Source organism: Micromys minutus (genome assembly GCF_963924665.1).
Source record: "Micromys minutus genome assembly, chromosome: 24".
Taxonomy (NCBI): Eukaryota; Metazoa; Chordata; class Mammalia; order Rodentia; family Muridae; genus Micromys; species Micromys minutus.
Genome location: NC_137959.1, coordinates 33,205,083 through 33,220,604, shown reverse-complemented (window position 1 = coordinate 33,220,604; position 15,522 = coordinate 33,205,083). Strand labels below are relative to the sequence as shown.

General features: G+C 43.9%; 1 protein-coding gene across 1 annotated transcript in view; it reads right to left on the bottom strand.

Moving 5' to 3' along the window:
* Window positions 1-15,522, bottom strand: part of HYDIN (HYDIN axonemal central pair apparatus protein) — a gene marked incomplete at both ends in the record, with an annotated part of 333,158 nt that overhangs the window by 145,755 nt on the left and 171,881 nt on the right. The window contains 4 exon segments of the mRNA XM_080936961.1: window positions 4,145-4,458; window positions 8,136-8,279; window positions 12,015-12,158; window positions 14,310-14,583. Of these exon segments, the coding sequence (XP_080793087.1) occupies window positions 4,145-4,458; window positions 8,136-8,279; window positions 12,015-12,158; window positions 14,310-14,583 (876 nt within the window).

Here is a 15,522-nt window from a genome sequence, read left to right as displayed (position 1 = left end):
TCTGAACACCTCGGGTTCTGTCCCTCTCTTGACAACAGATGTCTACACAGGGCTGTTATACACAGCTACCGGTCCGTATCAGCAGACATGTCCATTACAAGGAAGGTCAAGCTCTCACCGTGTTGCTGCCCCACGCTTTGTCCCGTCTCTGAAGTCATCCTCTGCCTAGGCCAGTTTTGTCTTTTCAGGACCCTCCCTGTTCTCAGCTGCCTCTGCCTCAGTGGCACACAAATCGTGACTTGCAGCCTTTGGTGGGAAGTATGTGGCCAGGACAGTAATGACAAGCACATCATCTTCCTGGTTGGGAGAGGGAACAGGAAGTGTGGCTAAATTGGTCTGATCGGAGTGAATCTTCCCCAGGGATTTAGAGTCTGGAAGGGCTCAGTCCCAGGAATCCTGGTAGCCATTTGGAGGCCGGGAGAGAAGCTGATCTGTGCATGAGGTCAATCTTTGAGGTTGAGCAGAGCAGGAGGAGAGAGAACTCATCGTGGTGATGGGCTTATACGAATTTACCTTAAGTCAGGCTAGGGCTGGGCTGATTCTGGCTCTGTCTTTTGAGTTCTGCTCATGGTCCAGGTCTCCAAGACTTACAAGTCCAGCTTACACTCATGCCCACTTTCTGTGACTCAGAACATTCCCCTGCTTCTGCTCTGGGACATGTGACTGTGACATCGTAGGGCATGGTCACCTCCTTCCCCAGACCCTGTCATTACAGTGTGCCTTCCAGGGTTTCCACATCTGCTTTCCCGACTCCCTTCAGGGGAGGGTCGGGTCTTGTTCGTGCCCATATCCCCGATGTCGTGTCTGAATTACTTACCACCCCTTTGACTGAATGGACAAATTAATTCTAAGCAAAAACTCTATATAAAGAGACAGTGAGATACTGAAGAGAGAAAGAAAATGGCTAAATCTATGTTTGAACCAATGAAAAATTAAATGTATCATATTTAGCATTGGCCAAGCACACTTTCAAAATGTCATTATTTTAATTATGAAAATGGCCTCTCAAAAAGTAAAAAAAATAAATAAGGCATGCCCTTGCTCCCGGATGGAATAAGCTCATTTAGCTGTGATACATCAGAATAATTTCACAAACTCTGGTATGCGGAGTGCATTAGGTCAGGTTGGCTGATTCTTTCCATAATTATTTTAAATGTTCATCTACAGAATTTTATTCCAGACCCAAACAGCCCATGGCATTTAATGAGCAGGCTCCAAGGCTCAGGCCCAGGACTGGCTTGCCAGCTTCAATGAGACACTGGGTCATTGCTAGATGTCTACAGAAGACGTCCAGAGCAAGCCATCGTTACCATGGTAACAAGCACTGGCAAGAAAAGGGCCGCTGTCATGTATAAGATGGGGATTATGTACCGGAAGCACTGAGAAGCCACTAAGGACATAATAAGAGGTCTCCTCAGTTAGAGTGTCTGTGCACCATCCACAGCTGTCAAAACACACAGGAAGGAAGTGTACATTACTCCATCAGTCCTGGTCACAGACAAAGAAAATGGAGTCCTCACCATCTTCCACTATTTCCTCTGTGCATGTCTAAACATAAAGAAGATACGGACCAGAACAGAAACCTATTCAAATATTCAGAACAAGCGACATGAAGCTCAGTGCGCTTGTACACTCAGTGAATTCTCCATATGTTGGGTTTGAAATGCTTATTAGGAAAACTTCAGAGTTTAGCAGCAAGGACACAACCCTAGATGCCCACCCACAGATGATGGATAATGAACATGTAGAACACATACACACACACACACATACACACACACACACACAAATGTACACACACACATACACACATGTATGTACACATACACAGACACATATGCACACACATGAACACACACATGCAATAGATATACACATATACACATACTGCACACATACACACTCTCATGCACTCACACACATACATACTTGCATTCACTCACACACACAAAATTTTATTCAACTCTCAAGAGAAATGGAAGGATGAAATCTGTAGGGAGATGGAGAAAACTGGAAAACACGATTTTAAGCAGGATAACCCAGGCTCAGAAAGACAAACAACACTGAATCCTCCTTCTCGTTTGTAGATCTGAGCCTCTGTTCTAACAAGTGTGAATATCCAGGTGGGAGAAAAATACAGGTTTAGGAAAGGGAAACTGGAAAGGAATGGGCTGGAGAGGAGTAGAGGGAGGCTGGAAGTGAGGGATGTGGGGAAGACCAACAGTGCAGAATGGAGGTGGGAGAAGGGCCAATGGGAGAAAGGCAGGGAGACTGGGGCGGAGTCAGGAAGAAGAGAACTCATCAAAATAAAGTATGTGTGGAAATGCCATCTGGAAACCTACTGAAAGCTAATTCTTTTGCATATAAAATGTCATATAATCTCATATTTCCCATGTTTATCCATTGCTGATACTTTTTGAGGTTATAATACAATTCCCCATTTCCTTGTAATAATATTTCCCCCTTTCTTTGTAAGCTAATTAAAAAAAATTACATACCAATTCTAAAAACCATGGTGGGTGGTGCCTGAAGAATAGCATTCAAGGTTGTCCTCTGGCTTCCATATGCGTATGCACATATGTGTATGCATATGCACATATGTGTATGCATATGCATGAGCACCTGAACACACACACACACACACACACACACACACAAAACTCTAGACATACGAGCATGCATACGCACAGAAAACTCTGTAGCCAGTGAAACCAAAACAAAGATGAACGGGGCTGCACCCAGCTGAAGAGGCTCCGCAGGGCACAGGAAAAGGTGAACAGGTCCAAACGCCCACTGCCAGAGAGTTCCCACACAGATACGCAACTCCTGCAACTCAAGAGCCAATCCAAACCTCCGAGGCACAAAGCTAACGGGCCCACTGAAAGATGGGTTAGGGATCTGAATAGATACGTCTATGAAAATGTACACGTAGCTAACAGTTGTATCCACACCCTTCGACCTCCTCGACCATCATAGAAATGTGGATCCCGGCCGCAGTGAGAGCCCCCCACAGCATGGCCGCTATTCCAGAGACCACGTGTCAGTGTGGCGAGCCCCGCCTGCTGCTGCCAGGGCGCACCACGGGGCAGCTGCTATGGAACTGAGCACGGAGGCTTTGTAAATTAAACAACAACAACAACCAGACCTGAAACACATGTGTAGCACATAGGAAACTTTGGGTTCCATTCCCAGCAGTAAAAATAAAGGTATTAATCAAACCACCGTTTGATCCTGTAATCTCACTCTTGGGTCTTCATGCAATAGACCGAAAAGAAGATCTAAGAGAGAGCTGAGCCTTGCGGCACTGTTTCCAGAAGGTAAGATTTTTAAACATTCCAGATGCCAAGACAAATGTATACACTGGGGCATTTATGTACAGCATAGACGACTAGCAGTCGGCTTTTATGGATGGGAATTCTGCAGTATGTGACGACATGGGGAGAACTCGGGGACGTGGTGTTTTATCACTCAGCTGCAACCCGGGGCCAGTTTTTAACCGCCTACAGGAGCCTTCTGTACGGTTTTTCACAGTGACCAAGTCATTTTTACTTCCTAGCGCATGTGCCCAGATATTCTCCATATCTTACCAACGTTATCATTTTGTTTTAATAAACAGCCAACCTATGAGTGGAAATGGTGGTCGCCTAAGCTTGTGGAGAGGAAAGTGGGTGTCAACAAGCATAAGGCTTCAGTTAGGTGAGAAACGCCAATGCTCTGGAAGTCTTCTACAGAGCATCGCGGTGAAATGATCAGCCAAAACCTACAATGACTTCATTTTTGGTGATGAATTTTAGTGAGCCAGCCACTAGATTCCAACAGGAAGTAAAGATTTGAATAGTCCTTCTCATCTTTGGGGATGATGGCGTTTTCAAAACTAGGTTCATTCTCCTGTGTGGAGATTTGAGTTTTAGATTCTGTTCTTTCTGGTCAGAGATGACTTATGAGACTGAAGACACTCGTGAAAGGCTGGTGCAAAGAGCACAGTTAACCCAGAAAAAAGCTACTAAGGAATTAAGTGAGCAGCACAGGTCTACTGGTTTCCTGGGGTTGATGGGGGGGGGGGGGGAATCGGGCAGTGTGGGCGGGGCGGGGCGGGGGGCGGGATGGGGTGGATGGGCGGGACGGGTGGGTGGGCGGGGCATACCTGATCTGATTTTCATCATCGTCCACCAGGAAGAACCAGCGGAATTTCACAACCAAGGGGCTGCAGTTGGTGATCATGATGTAGCGAATGACCTCGGTATCATTCAGGATGCAGCCAAAATCCACCTCCATCACCTCAAAGCTGAGGTTGGGGTAATGGACTTCTCCACGTAAGCTCAGGTTGTCCACCTGAGGGTGTTCTATATACTTAATTGACAGAACCTCTTCGGCCACCCAGTTGTTCAGGTCGTTTCTGTAGGAGGGATCAAACTTGACCAGGAGGCTTTTCTCCTCATTAACCTCCAGTTTCATAGGCTGGAAGCAAGATAATCTGAAGTTACCAACTCTTTTTTTAAAAAGATATTTGCTTATTTTATGTATGTGAGCACATTGTCGCTGTCTTCAGACACACCAGAAGCAGACATCAGATCTCATTATAGATGGTTGTGAGTCACCATGTGGTTGCTGGGAATTGAACTCAGGACTCTGGGAGAGCAGTCAGTGCTCTTAACTGCTGAGCCATCTCTCCAGGCCCCAGTTACCAACTTTCGCACATCGAAAGTCCGACGTGATAAACAACACTGGAGAGTCAAAATTATGCACATCTACAACTTTACACACACACACATTCATCCATATATTAAAAAAACACATAGTGTTGAATAATTAGCAGCTATTTTGGGTTTAAAACTTTTTTTTCTTTCTCTCTTAAACTCATGTTGAGATTTGAGAGTGGCTGTTACAAAGCAAGGCTTCCTTCCCTTCATGCTATTCTTCCACACACATCCACTTGCCTCTCTGCCATCACTTGAAGCAGCACGGGGCCCTGGCACCAAGCTCTCGTCCTGTAGAACTGTGAACCCAAATAAACCTCATTTCCTTATAAACTATTCATCCCTGTTGGACCACTAGCACACAGACCTAGATAGCTACAAATATGTGTATGTTTGTGCATATTTCTGCATGTGCTTGAGCACATGCATGTGTGTGGGGGTGCAGGGTGCATGTGTGAGAGAGACACACACACAGGGAAACACAGAGACAGGGTGGGGGGAAAGAGGGATGGATGGAGGGGTATGGGGAGGGAGGAGAGGGAGGGAGAACAGAACAGTTAGCACCTCACTGTCTAACCCCATCTTACAGTCATACCTGCCTCCCCGAGGCCACTACATCTGGCACACAAGCACCTGGGTACAATCTAGACAGAGACATCTTCACACGTCTCTGTAAATCTGTCTTTGAAGATTGATTTCAGGTTGTTTGAATAAGCAAGATTTTGTAGCAGTTAGACACACCTACAAAGTCTAAAACTTTTATGAAAAAGCGGGAAAATTAGATTAGAGACCTTTCACCATGCTGTTTCTTAGAGTTAACCTTTCTGGTAAATGTTAGTCATAGGCACGATGGGTAAAGGGTTAGATTCTATAAAAATAGAATTTTATTATATTATTTTATTACAAAAATATTGTGAACTTTAAAAAACTGAAGCTAGGGGCCTGGGGAGATGGCCTGTGGTTAAGAACATTCAATGCTCTTGCAGAGGAGTCAAACTAGGTATCAAGCACTCGTGCTGAGTGCATGCAACCACTTGTAATTCCAGCTCCAGGGGATCTGACACTCGCGCGCGCGCATGTGTGTGTGTGTGTGTGTGTGTGTGTGTGTGTGTGTGTGTGATTAAAAATGATATATATATATATGATTAAAATAATAAAAACAAATCTTAAACCAGAAGACTTTTTTTTTTCCCTATAAGGGAGAGACTTAATCACAAGATGAAAGACTCTGGAGTCAGGATGATCTCCTGTATTTGTATTTGTATGATCTGGGTTCTCCCAGTTCTTAGCCATATGACCCTGGAAAAGTGGAGAAGCTTAGCTTTCATATCTCTAAAATAGGAGTAATGATAGTACCTCCTTCCAGGCCTGTTTTGAAGAGGGTGGAATGAATATATGTGATAATATATTATAAATATAGTGTGTGGCATATAAATATGTTAATTTCTTCTCAATAAAAATGTTGGCTAAATGTTAGAGGTTTTAGTGAAGTCCGACTATAAAAAGGGGGTGGGCCTCATCAGTATGAGCAAAGCAGAACCTGTTTTCTCACCTTTAAGCGTCATTTTCTTTCTGTGAACTCTGGTCTCTCCTGACTTTCTATTGGGCTATGCTTCAATTTCTTGTTTATTCATGGAAGTTCTCTATTTTTAACAAATTTGAATTTTTATTAAGGCTATATGAATAAAAATGTTTAAAAATATTTATGTATTTAGTGTGTGTGTGTGTGCTGAGTTTCTAAGTACCACATGTGTATGTGGGAACTCATGAAGGCCAGAAGATGGCATCAGGTCCTCTGGAACAGGAGTTACGGTGGTTCTGAGCGCCCATACTGGTGCTGAAACTAATTGTTGTCATGGAGTTGGTCCACTATATACTTTTCTTGGGCCAAGAAGGGACGAGCAGGCTATGGTCATGGTTGGGTACTGGAATGAGGAAGTGGGTGAGGGGCTTCCTCTGGGACAACAGCACTGACTCCCAGTGAAGCATGAGGCTTTCTCTTAGCCCACATGTCTGGAATGTTATATTACCAATTTTACAAAAACAGTACTATTTTTGGTTTGTCCGTGTTTCCTGTGTGGCGTTCAGTGCCTATGGAGCCCCCATCTTCAGTGTTCCCCTCGTTCGCATGTCTCTCATCTCAGAGACACTGGCACTTCTGGTCACAACAGCTTCGCTTTTCCCAACATCAAGGCGACATTTTCTCGAATGCAGATTTTTGTAGCTTTTCCTTCCCCCAGCTCACTATAAAAACCGTCTCATTAAAATCTCATTCTTTAGTTACATTTATCTGACATCCATTTATTTATGGCTATGGGCTCTTCATTTTTGGGGGGAGGGGCTTCTGCTTTTATCCCATTACAACCACCAGAGCAGTGGGCTGAGGTTGGCGCTCATGTCGGAGTCTTCCCATCCTCCCATCCATCTCTTCTGAGCTCTGTGATGTCGCCTGCCATCTCTTCTTGCGGCACGCGTGCCTCATCGTGGTGGTTTCTCCAGAGCCGAGTCATGTCAGCTGTCCTCTCTGAGGCTCTAGAGCTCACAGGCCTGTACCGCTGGCTTCCCTCAGCCAAGCCCCCTGTAGTCTATTTTCTCCCGTGTCTCACTCGGGGCTTACTGCTTCTCTTTATCTCTACGCTGAGGAATCTTAGCCGCTCTCCCCTCCCTTGTGGTTGAAGGAGACCATCTGGGCGCCGTCTGACCGACAATTGCCCAAGTACTCTGTCCCCACCCACTTCAGAGGTCCGTCTTGCTGGGTGTGGCTTACAGCAAATCTTAAGTCTCAGGCTCCCTTATCTGAGGTCTGGTGATTGTTTCCTGTCCTCATTTTTACTTCTCCACTGGTAGGCTCCCCAGAAGGGAACGCTGAGTTTTTAAAATTGGGTGTGGTTTCTCCTTCAGCCCTCCTCTTCCACATCTGCAGCGTCACCTGCTCTTGGGCATCTATTCTACCGTCATCCTGATGCCCAGCAAAGAGCCGTCGGGACAGTCGAAACCAGCTGTTTCGAGGATACTGCTTCTAGTCTCAGATCTGCAGCAGGGATGGGCACAGAGCCTTTCCTCTCAGCTTGCATCAAGTTTGTTAGTATCTGAAGATGGGCTTATTCACTGGGAGACTGGACTTGACCAGTTCCTCGTTTAAGGGACTTTGGTTGGATTTCCCTAGTAGGAAAACTTTAAGAAGTCATTGCTTTGTATAAATTAACTTCATTGTGATGGGCAGAAGAGAATGGGCTATCCTACTGGGCTGGAAGGTCCTATGCCATGCATGAATCTTCTCTCACTGACCAACACTTGAAATAATGTATTATTATTTGTGATTATCTGTATTTTTTCCTATTGGTTTCCTGGGCCATTTTGTATTTTTTTTTCCTGGACTGAAATTAGGCAACATGATTTTATTCTCTTCCTTTTCACACAAGCTCCCTACCAAGTTACCTTAGGAGTTGTAGGCAGCAGGGATTTATCAGTCTCGCATATGAAGAAGGGTCCGGTTGTGGAAAGCAGTATGCTCACAGGCAGGGTGGTGATGTTCTTTATCATCAAGGGCTGGTAATCAGGCTCTAGGACAGTATTAGGCTTCTGGACAAGAGGAAAGGGAAAAAGAACAAAACCAAGTCACAGTAAGTACAGTGAGCCCCAAGTAAGAAGGCTCTTTAGTTCTGAACAAAACCCTCAATACCCCCCTCACAAAACCACCCCCCCAACCTCATCTCCACAGAGATGCTTATTTCCCTGGGTAGAGGTTTACAGAAATAGAGCAGAAGGAGGTATGCTAGGATTCTGAAACATGAGCTTATGTAACCCAGAAAACAGAGACTTCTGAGAGGCTCTTGTTGCTTATTAAACAAAAACAAAAACAAACCCCCAAATCCTACGGAAACCCAGCCATTAGATCAAACTGTCACTACCCATACTGCCACATTACCATGGAACAAAGTCTAATAAATCTGTGATATCTTTATATATATATATATATATATATATATATATATATATATATATATATATATATATAAGCTTGAGGAATTGATATAACAAAACATTTTTGCTTTTATGTGATTTCCCCCTTAGGCCTAAAGTATCAGCTTTTACAGACATCTTGCTATATTGGCAAATAATCACACATCTTTTCTGCAAATTTTCCCCAATCGAGGGAGGGGTGATGAAGCTGCCTAGCTCCGAGACCTGCTGGACTGCGTTGTTCAACTGAAAAGGGGCGGGGATGGATCTCAAGTGTTATGTTTTGGCTCAGAATGGAGTTTCCATACTCTGATGTTGGGGGCTGCATTCATCTTTGTGTGGTCTGAAAAGGGGGTCCTCTAGCATCATTGTCAGGAGCCTCAATCTGTAATCTCTAAGAAGTCTGATCATTTGGGGATAATAATAATAATAATAATAATAATAATAATAATAATAATAATAATTTGATCTGACTACATCATCTAGCTGTTCTTCTAACACTGTCTTTCTCCTGCTTTGGTTCTTGGGTTTCCTGGGCCCTGACTCTTTGGATGCCTTAATATCTTTGGGCTCAAGCTTCTGCTTTGGTGGTACTCCACCAGCTCCCATGCACTGCCAAGGGTACGCTAGAAGTCTGGTCTGGCCTTTGCCACAGGGTGGCCGCCTTTGGTTCTCTTCCTCTAAGAATGAACACAGACACTGACCGACTCCCTCTGCAGTGCCCGTTCCTGGAGGAGGAAGCAGTATACTCGGGCCCACCGAATAGCAGTCTCCACAGAGAACTGTCCACGTAGTGACCTTCCCTGAAGGCTGCTGTGTCACCACAGATGGCTCTGAAGTGAAGAAGCCACACTTGGTTGGTTTTGGCACGAGGCCATTTGGAGGTTGGTGATGAGAAGAAACCGAAGCCCAGAGAAGCCAATCTATTTTAAAGTGACCCCTTCTCTCTGGGCTGTTTGTCTCCCCAGATAGCAGTAGACAGTACGCTGCTGCTGGAACTCTATGAAGCAAGGAGACCAAAGGTTTCAGCTGCCCTTTTCCAATCCCACAGAGATGCTGATTCGTGTCTATAGTGTATGAACCCTACAGACAGCATAGAGCTGATGAAGTGGAAAGACAGAGAAACCCTTTCTACCAGCAGGGCTGATATCTTTATATCCTAATGTACCATATGGGACACACTGCCCTGGGCCAACGGCAAGCAGGCAGAACACGTGCATGCTGGACAATTCGAGCCAAGTACCCAGCCCTCACAGGCCTCTTGTGCATGTTGTGTTTCCTCATCATTACTGATAACTTCTAATGATGGGCAGGGGGTGAGCGATGGGAAACATGACGGAGGAGAACTCGAGCTTCTGAAATTTAGGGAGGAAGAAAGACGGGCAGAGACAACGAGCAGGGAGAGCAGAGGGCACCCTGCAGGACTTGGTTATGTCCTTCTACCATGTGGGTCCTAAAGGATTCGAACAGAGGTCATCAGGCTTGGTGGCACCTTTGCCCGATGATCCGTCTCACTGGCCCTCAATCCGTTTTTTAATCCAGTGAGAAGTTATTGCCACTAGGCTGCATATTTAACATGTAATGTCTTGCACAGGGCAGCTTTCGATAAATCCTTGCCGAATTCCTCTGAATAATTATTTCCAGGGAAAATATGAGGCCACAAAATTGCAGGGCAGCTATTTGCTGGTAGATAAACATGTTTTCTGATTACAATGAAGTCCCGGGAAACTCTCACAGCCTGACAACGTTCAGTGAACTGTGGGGTTTGTCAGCCTCATGGCTAGCTCTGCTGCCCTTCAAACCCTCACTTAACCTCTTCAATACCCATGTGGCCTGCAAACTGGCACAGCCAGAATCTTTTCTCCTCTGTATACTCACTAGGCCCCTCGTACATGATAGGTATTCAAAACTTTGGTTTGAATTGAACTTGTATGTCTCCCCGAGCCCCTGGATTTTGTAAAGTTCTTTTATACATATCCTAACATGAAACCTTATCTGTGGGGTGTACCAGCACAGTAAATGGTCATGAATGTTCTCTTACACACTTTGAGGTGTTGAAAAGAAGCCCCGCTGACCGTCTGTGATGGGGAAGGCACAGCCACACACCTAGTTTCCTATGACAGCAAGAGACCATGGGGCAATGACTTAGTTAATGCCTGGCCTTCCCAGTGGGCTTTAAGCTTCAGCAGCTTAGAGCTTTCTTCATAGCTGTATCACTAGCATCCGACAGTGTCTGGCAGGTGAGGAGTCTGAATAAATAAATGTTCCGCTGAGCCGCCAACATTCTGATAATTTATTCTAGTGAATAAATATGGCCACATTTGTCTTCTCTCTTGAAGCCCTTTAACAGCTTCCCAGAATGAACCCCAAAGTTCAGAACAGGTCTAGCAGTCATGCCAAACATATCTGGCCTCTGCCTCATCTCCAAGAGACCTCTACCATTCTTGGTATAACCTCTTTCCAGGGTGACTTTGGTCGTTCTTGGCATGTATTCTGTCTGGGGTCACCTTTCAATTTTCATATCCCTCTAGGCCTTTTCCCACAGAAGGCCTCAGCCTGTCACCAGAATCACATCTACCTTTACTTCAATCTCAGCCTGGGTCACTTGCTCAAGGAAGAAAACTTGGAACGAGCAAACACACAACCAAGGCCATCCCCGCCCCCCAGCTGCCCATGAATCCGGTTGCTGCTGGGATTAAAACAATGATATTCCCTAACTTGTGTGCCATCTGTCAACTCAGCCAGTCTCTCGGCTTTGACCGTGTCTGTCTAGTTCACCAGATTTTCAGTGCAGCCTTCAGCTTAGGACAGACAATGTTTGTTCATCGGTCACTTATTCCATAGAAATCTTAAGGGCTGTGTAGTTTGCTTATGTGCATCACAAGGATGGTAATAGAGCCTATTAGGGTGGGACATTTGTGAAGGACGCCTGGAGAGATGTAGGTAATTGAGCATGGGAGCTAAGCAGTAGTAATCAGTAGGTGGTAGTCATTATTACTAATTATTATAATTGCTGATGATTCTATTCTAATCCTTTTCTCTGCAGTGATGTTTACTCTACCGAAAGCAAAATGATGGGGCATCTGCACACCTTCATGCATATTCTGCGCTGACATACCCCTTCCCTTTGATCTTATACACGCCAGGAGTGACGGAAACAGAATTTCCATTTCAGAGAATTATAGGCTTACATTTGGAATTTTGAGTTCAATGTGCACTAGCCTCTGAAGCTTGAGAAGGAAAACAACATGATCTTGGTGACAGGATGCCAACTAATCAAGCTTCTAAAATGAAAGCACGAACATGTTGGCTCTGGCTAGAACACCCGGCCCTCCCGAGCCCGGTGCCACTGACCTTTTCCAGTCGGTATATGAGCTGCCTGGTAGAGAGCTGCATGATCGGAGCTATGAACTCGCAGATGATGTTCACAGACATCAACAAGCTTTTCCCCTTCTGGGCTCCGATGATGGCCTGGCACACCAGCTTTTCTTTGACTTTCTGTGCACAACAGACAGCAGCAGTTTTGAAACAACCATCCTTTAGAAAGCTTAATGACTTGACAATTATTTATAATATTATAAATACGTCTCTGGGTCCAAGATGGCCAGAGTTTTATAACACAGAAAGGATCAAAGGATAAATGTGTGCCATAAGCAGATTGGACCGATGAGCCCTCGGGATTGGGCTGTTAATGAACTCAACATTCTCATGATTTGCAAGCCCATTTAGGGATGCTTTCACTGAAGCTCCAGGTAGATTTAGTCCTCTGGTGGGTCAGATTGAAAGCCTCTTATAAGCATGCTTACTCTTGGTAACTACATTAGACATATGCTTCTACTACAGACTACATCGTAAGATTAGGGCGTGTGTTATATCCATCCTTACATCTGTAGTGCACTCACTGTTTATCTCATGGTACCCTCTCAATCAAAAAATGGAGAAAAGGGATGCAGTATATAAGAATCCCTAGTGAGAGGTTCCCTCTATCCCCTTTATGCCGGGAAGATGTGTTGTATCTGAAAATACTTTGTGAAGAAATGATATAAAAAGAATAAGGTGGCATTCGTGACCCTGAAGAAGCTGACCACTGGACCAGAGGGCTTACATTATTTCCAGAGGACATTTTCTTATTGCTTCTTATTATAAAGAGAAAATTCAGTGTCTCCCCATAAGCCTCCTAAGGAGGGGCTTAAGCAAACATCGTATCTCACCCGGAGAGTCTGTGTTTTTAGGATGGGGAAAAACTCCTGGGTGACTTCAATTTTTTTTTTTTTTTAAGGTATATGATGACTTTCAAATGCCACAAGGGCTGTAACAGAGAAACAGTCAGTGCTGATGTGCTTAAGGGCTTTAGGTTGAATGTGTGGAACTAACGTATACAAAAATGTAGAAGGCCCGTTGCTGGAGAGTAACGTGGCCACTTTATCTACACAGGATTGTATGTCTGTGGATGCTTGACTTGCATGTGTATGTATATGTGACCGGTGCCTGAAGAGGCCAGAAGAGGGCATCAGGTTTTCTAGAAATGGAATTCTATAGCTGAGTGTGAGCTGCCACATGGGTAGTGGGAACTGAACATAGATCCTCTGCAAAAGCAGCCAGTGCTTTGAACCACTGAGCCATCTCTTCAGTTACCCCAAACATGATGTTTTTAAATGGGGTGTTAATTAGCCAAGCAAGGTTTTAAAACAAACAAACAAATGAACAAGAAAAAACAAAATCAAACCAAACCAACCAACCAAACAAAAAGACAAAGAAAGAAAGAAAGAAATAGATAGAAAGAAAGAGGATACTAACCCAAGAAAGATCTGAATACCCAAGAAACAACTCACAGACCTTATGAAGCTCAAAAAAAGAAAGGCCAAAAAGTGAAAGCCTCAGCCCTTCTTAGAAACAACAACAACAACAACAAACAATAAATGTATAGCACCCACTTAGAGTGGGGTACACCTAGACCTTAAATCATTAATAACTCAAGAGCTAAGAATGGTGCATGGTGGCAATTTTTGGTATTTAAAAATCATTATATTTAATCTAATCACACCAAGAAAACTTTGACTATTTCCATGTTATGTTTTGTTTTACATGTACTTTATGCTTATTGTAACTAGTAAGATTTCAATGCACACTATCAAACCTTAAAAAAAAAATCAAGTACTGACAAAATATATTCATATAGTTTTATGCCAAAATGCCTTTAAAAATCTGTACATGTATCTCTGTTTTTAATAAATAAAGTTGTAAGAAAGAAAAGAAAAGAAAAGAAAAGAAAGAAAGAAAGAAAGAAAGAAAGAAAGAAAGAAAGAAAAGAAATTAGGGATATGCAGCCCAGAATTTGCTTGGAATGAAAACAGGATGTTTTTCTACCAGGGATTAGCTGTCTGCTTAGTATTGACTGTTGTAACGAGGAGGACATGTTTTAGAATGGTCCTTTAAGGTTGGGGTTATGGTAGCTATAGAAACAAAGGGAAAACTAAGCAGAGCTGAACCTTGAAAGCAATGAATGCTGCCATGGTAACCCAGTGCTGTGTGTGTAGTCTTTGAGAGACCACATCCCTTGTCATCTTTTGATTGCCAAGGGACCTTCCTAGGAAACAGATAGGGACTTATTTGGGAGAAAAACAGCTTTCGAACACAGTCTCCTCTTACCTTGGGCGTGGCAGAATAACCTTCAAGTACCATGTCCATTGTCTGCCCTGGATACAACTCCATCCTGACAGGGTGAAGTTGAAACACGGGGCTCTCGTTATCTGTGGGTTCCTGGGAGACCTTGGACTGGCGGCAGCTACCAGTAGAGCCCTTCTTTACCAGTTCCTTCTTATTTTGCTTCTCCTTGGGGCGGAAGTCATCATTCATCCAGAAGAGTTGCTGGACCCGTCGTCCTTTGTTGGTCAGCTTGAAGTGGTAATAGTAGGTATCCAGGCTGGAAAAGAAGGGCAGGTGCTGAGTGGCTGTTGGGTTTCACTCTCACCCTTTAGATCTATTCTGTCGGAAATACCAAAAGACGACGTTCCCTTAAAACAAAAACAAAACAACCATTCAGGGGGTCTAGGTCATGAGACTACTAAGAACTCGGGGTAGTGTGATTCAAGAGCTCCCATGCATTCTTTGTCTCCAGGTAGAGCCCAGTGTAGATACACAGACAGCATTAGCATTATCCTTAATGAAACGTGGTTCTGAGGTAAGGAAAGGAAAGCACACTAGCTGGAGATGAACTCTGCTTTTGAAACCTGTTGAATACATTTCTCCTGGCCGAGATATGTCTAGTGATGATGGGTTTGCTTTAAAGTTCAATGTGATCAACACTCACCTATTCAGCCTTGACAGGACAGTTGGGCCAGACTGAAGTATACCAGAATACCAACTGGGCTAGACACCTTTTTTCTCAATTCTTTACAATTTCAAGTTGCAACTGTTTTATTCAATAATTCATCCTTTCTCTAGTTCATGGGTACTTATTAAAAACCTTATTTGCCTTTGTGAAGGAGCTGGGATTTCTAAGATATAATAAAAGAAGTTAAAGTGCTGTGTATGTGTGTGTATGTGTCCATTTAATTTATAGACTTAATCAAAATTATTTTTCTTTAAGGAGAGAAGCTCATCCAAGGACAGGCAAGGTACTGCATGCCGGTAATATCAGCATTTACAAGGCTGAGGTAGGAGGATCTCCATAAATTCAAGGTTGGCCTGGTCTACATAGTGAATTTTAACTCAACCAGGGTTATACAGATCTTTTAAGGTCTTTTTAGGTATTAAGATTTCATCCTGTTTGCTTGACTTCAGGAAATGACACATCTCACAAGTAAGTTGTAACATCAAATAAATAATCAGGGGACGTAATTTCAGTTGTCGGGTAAAAATT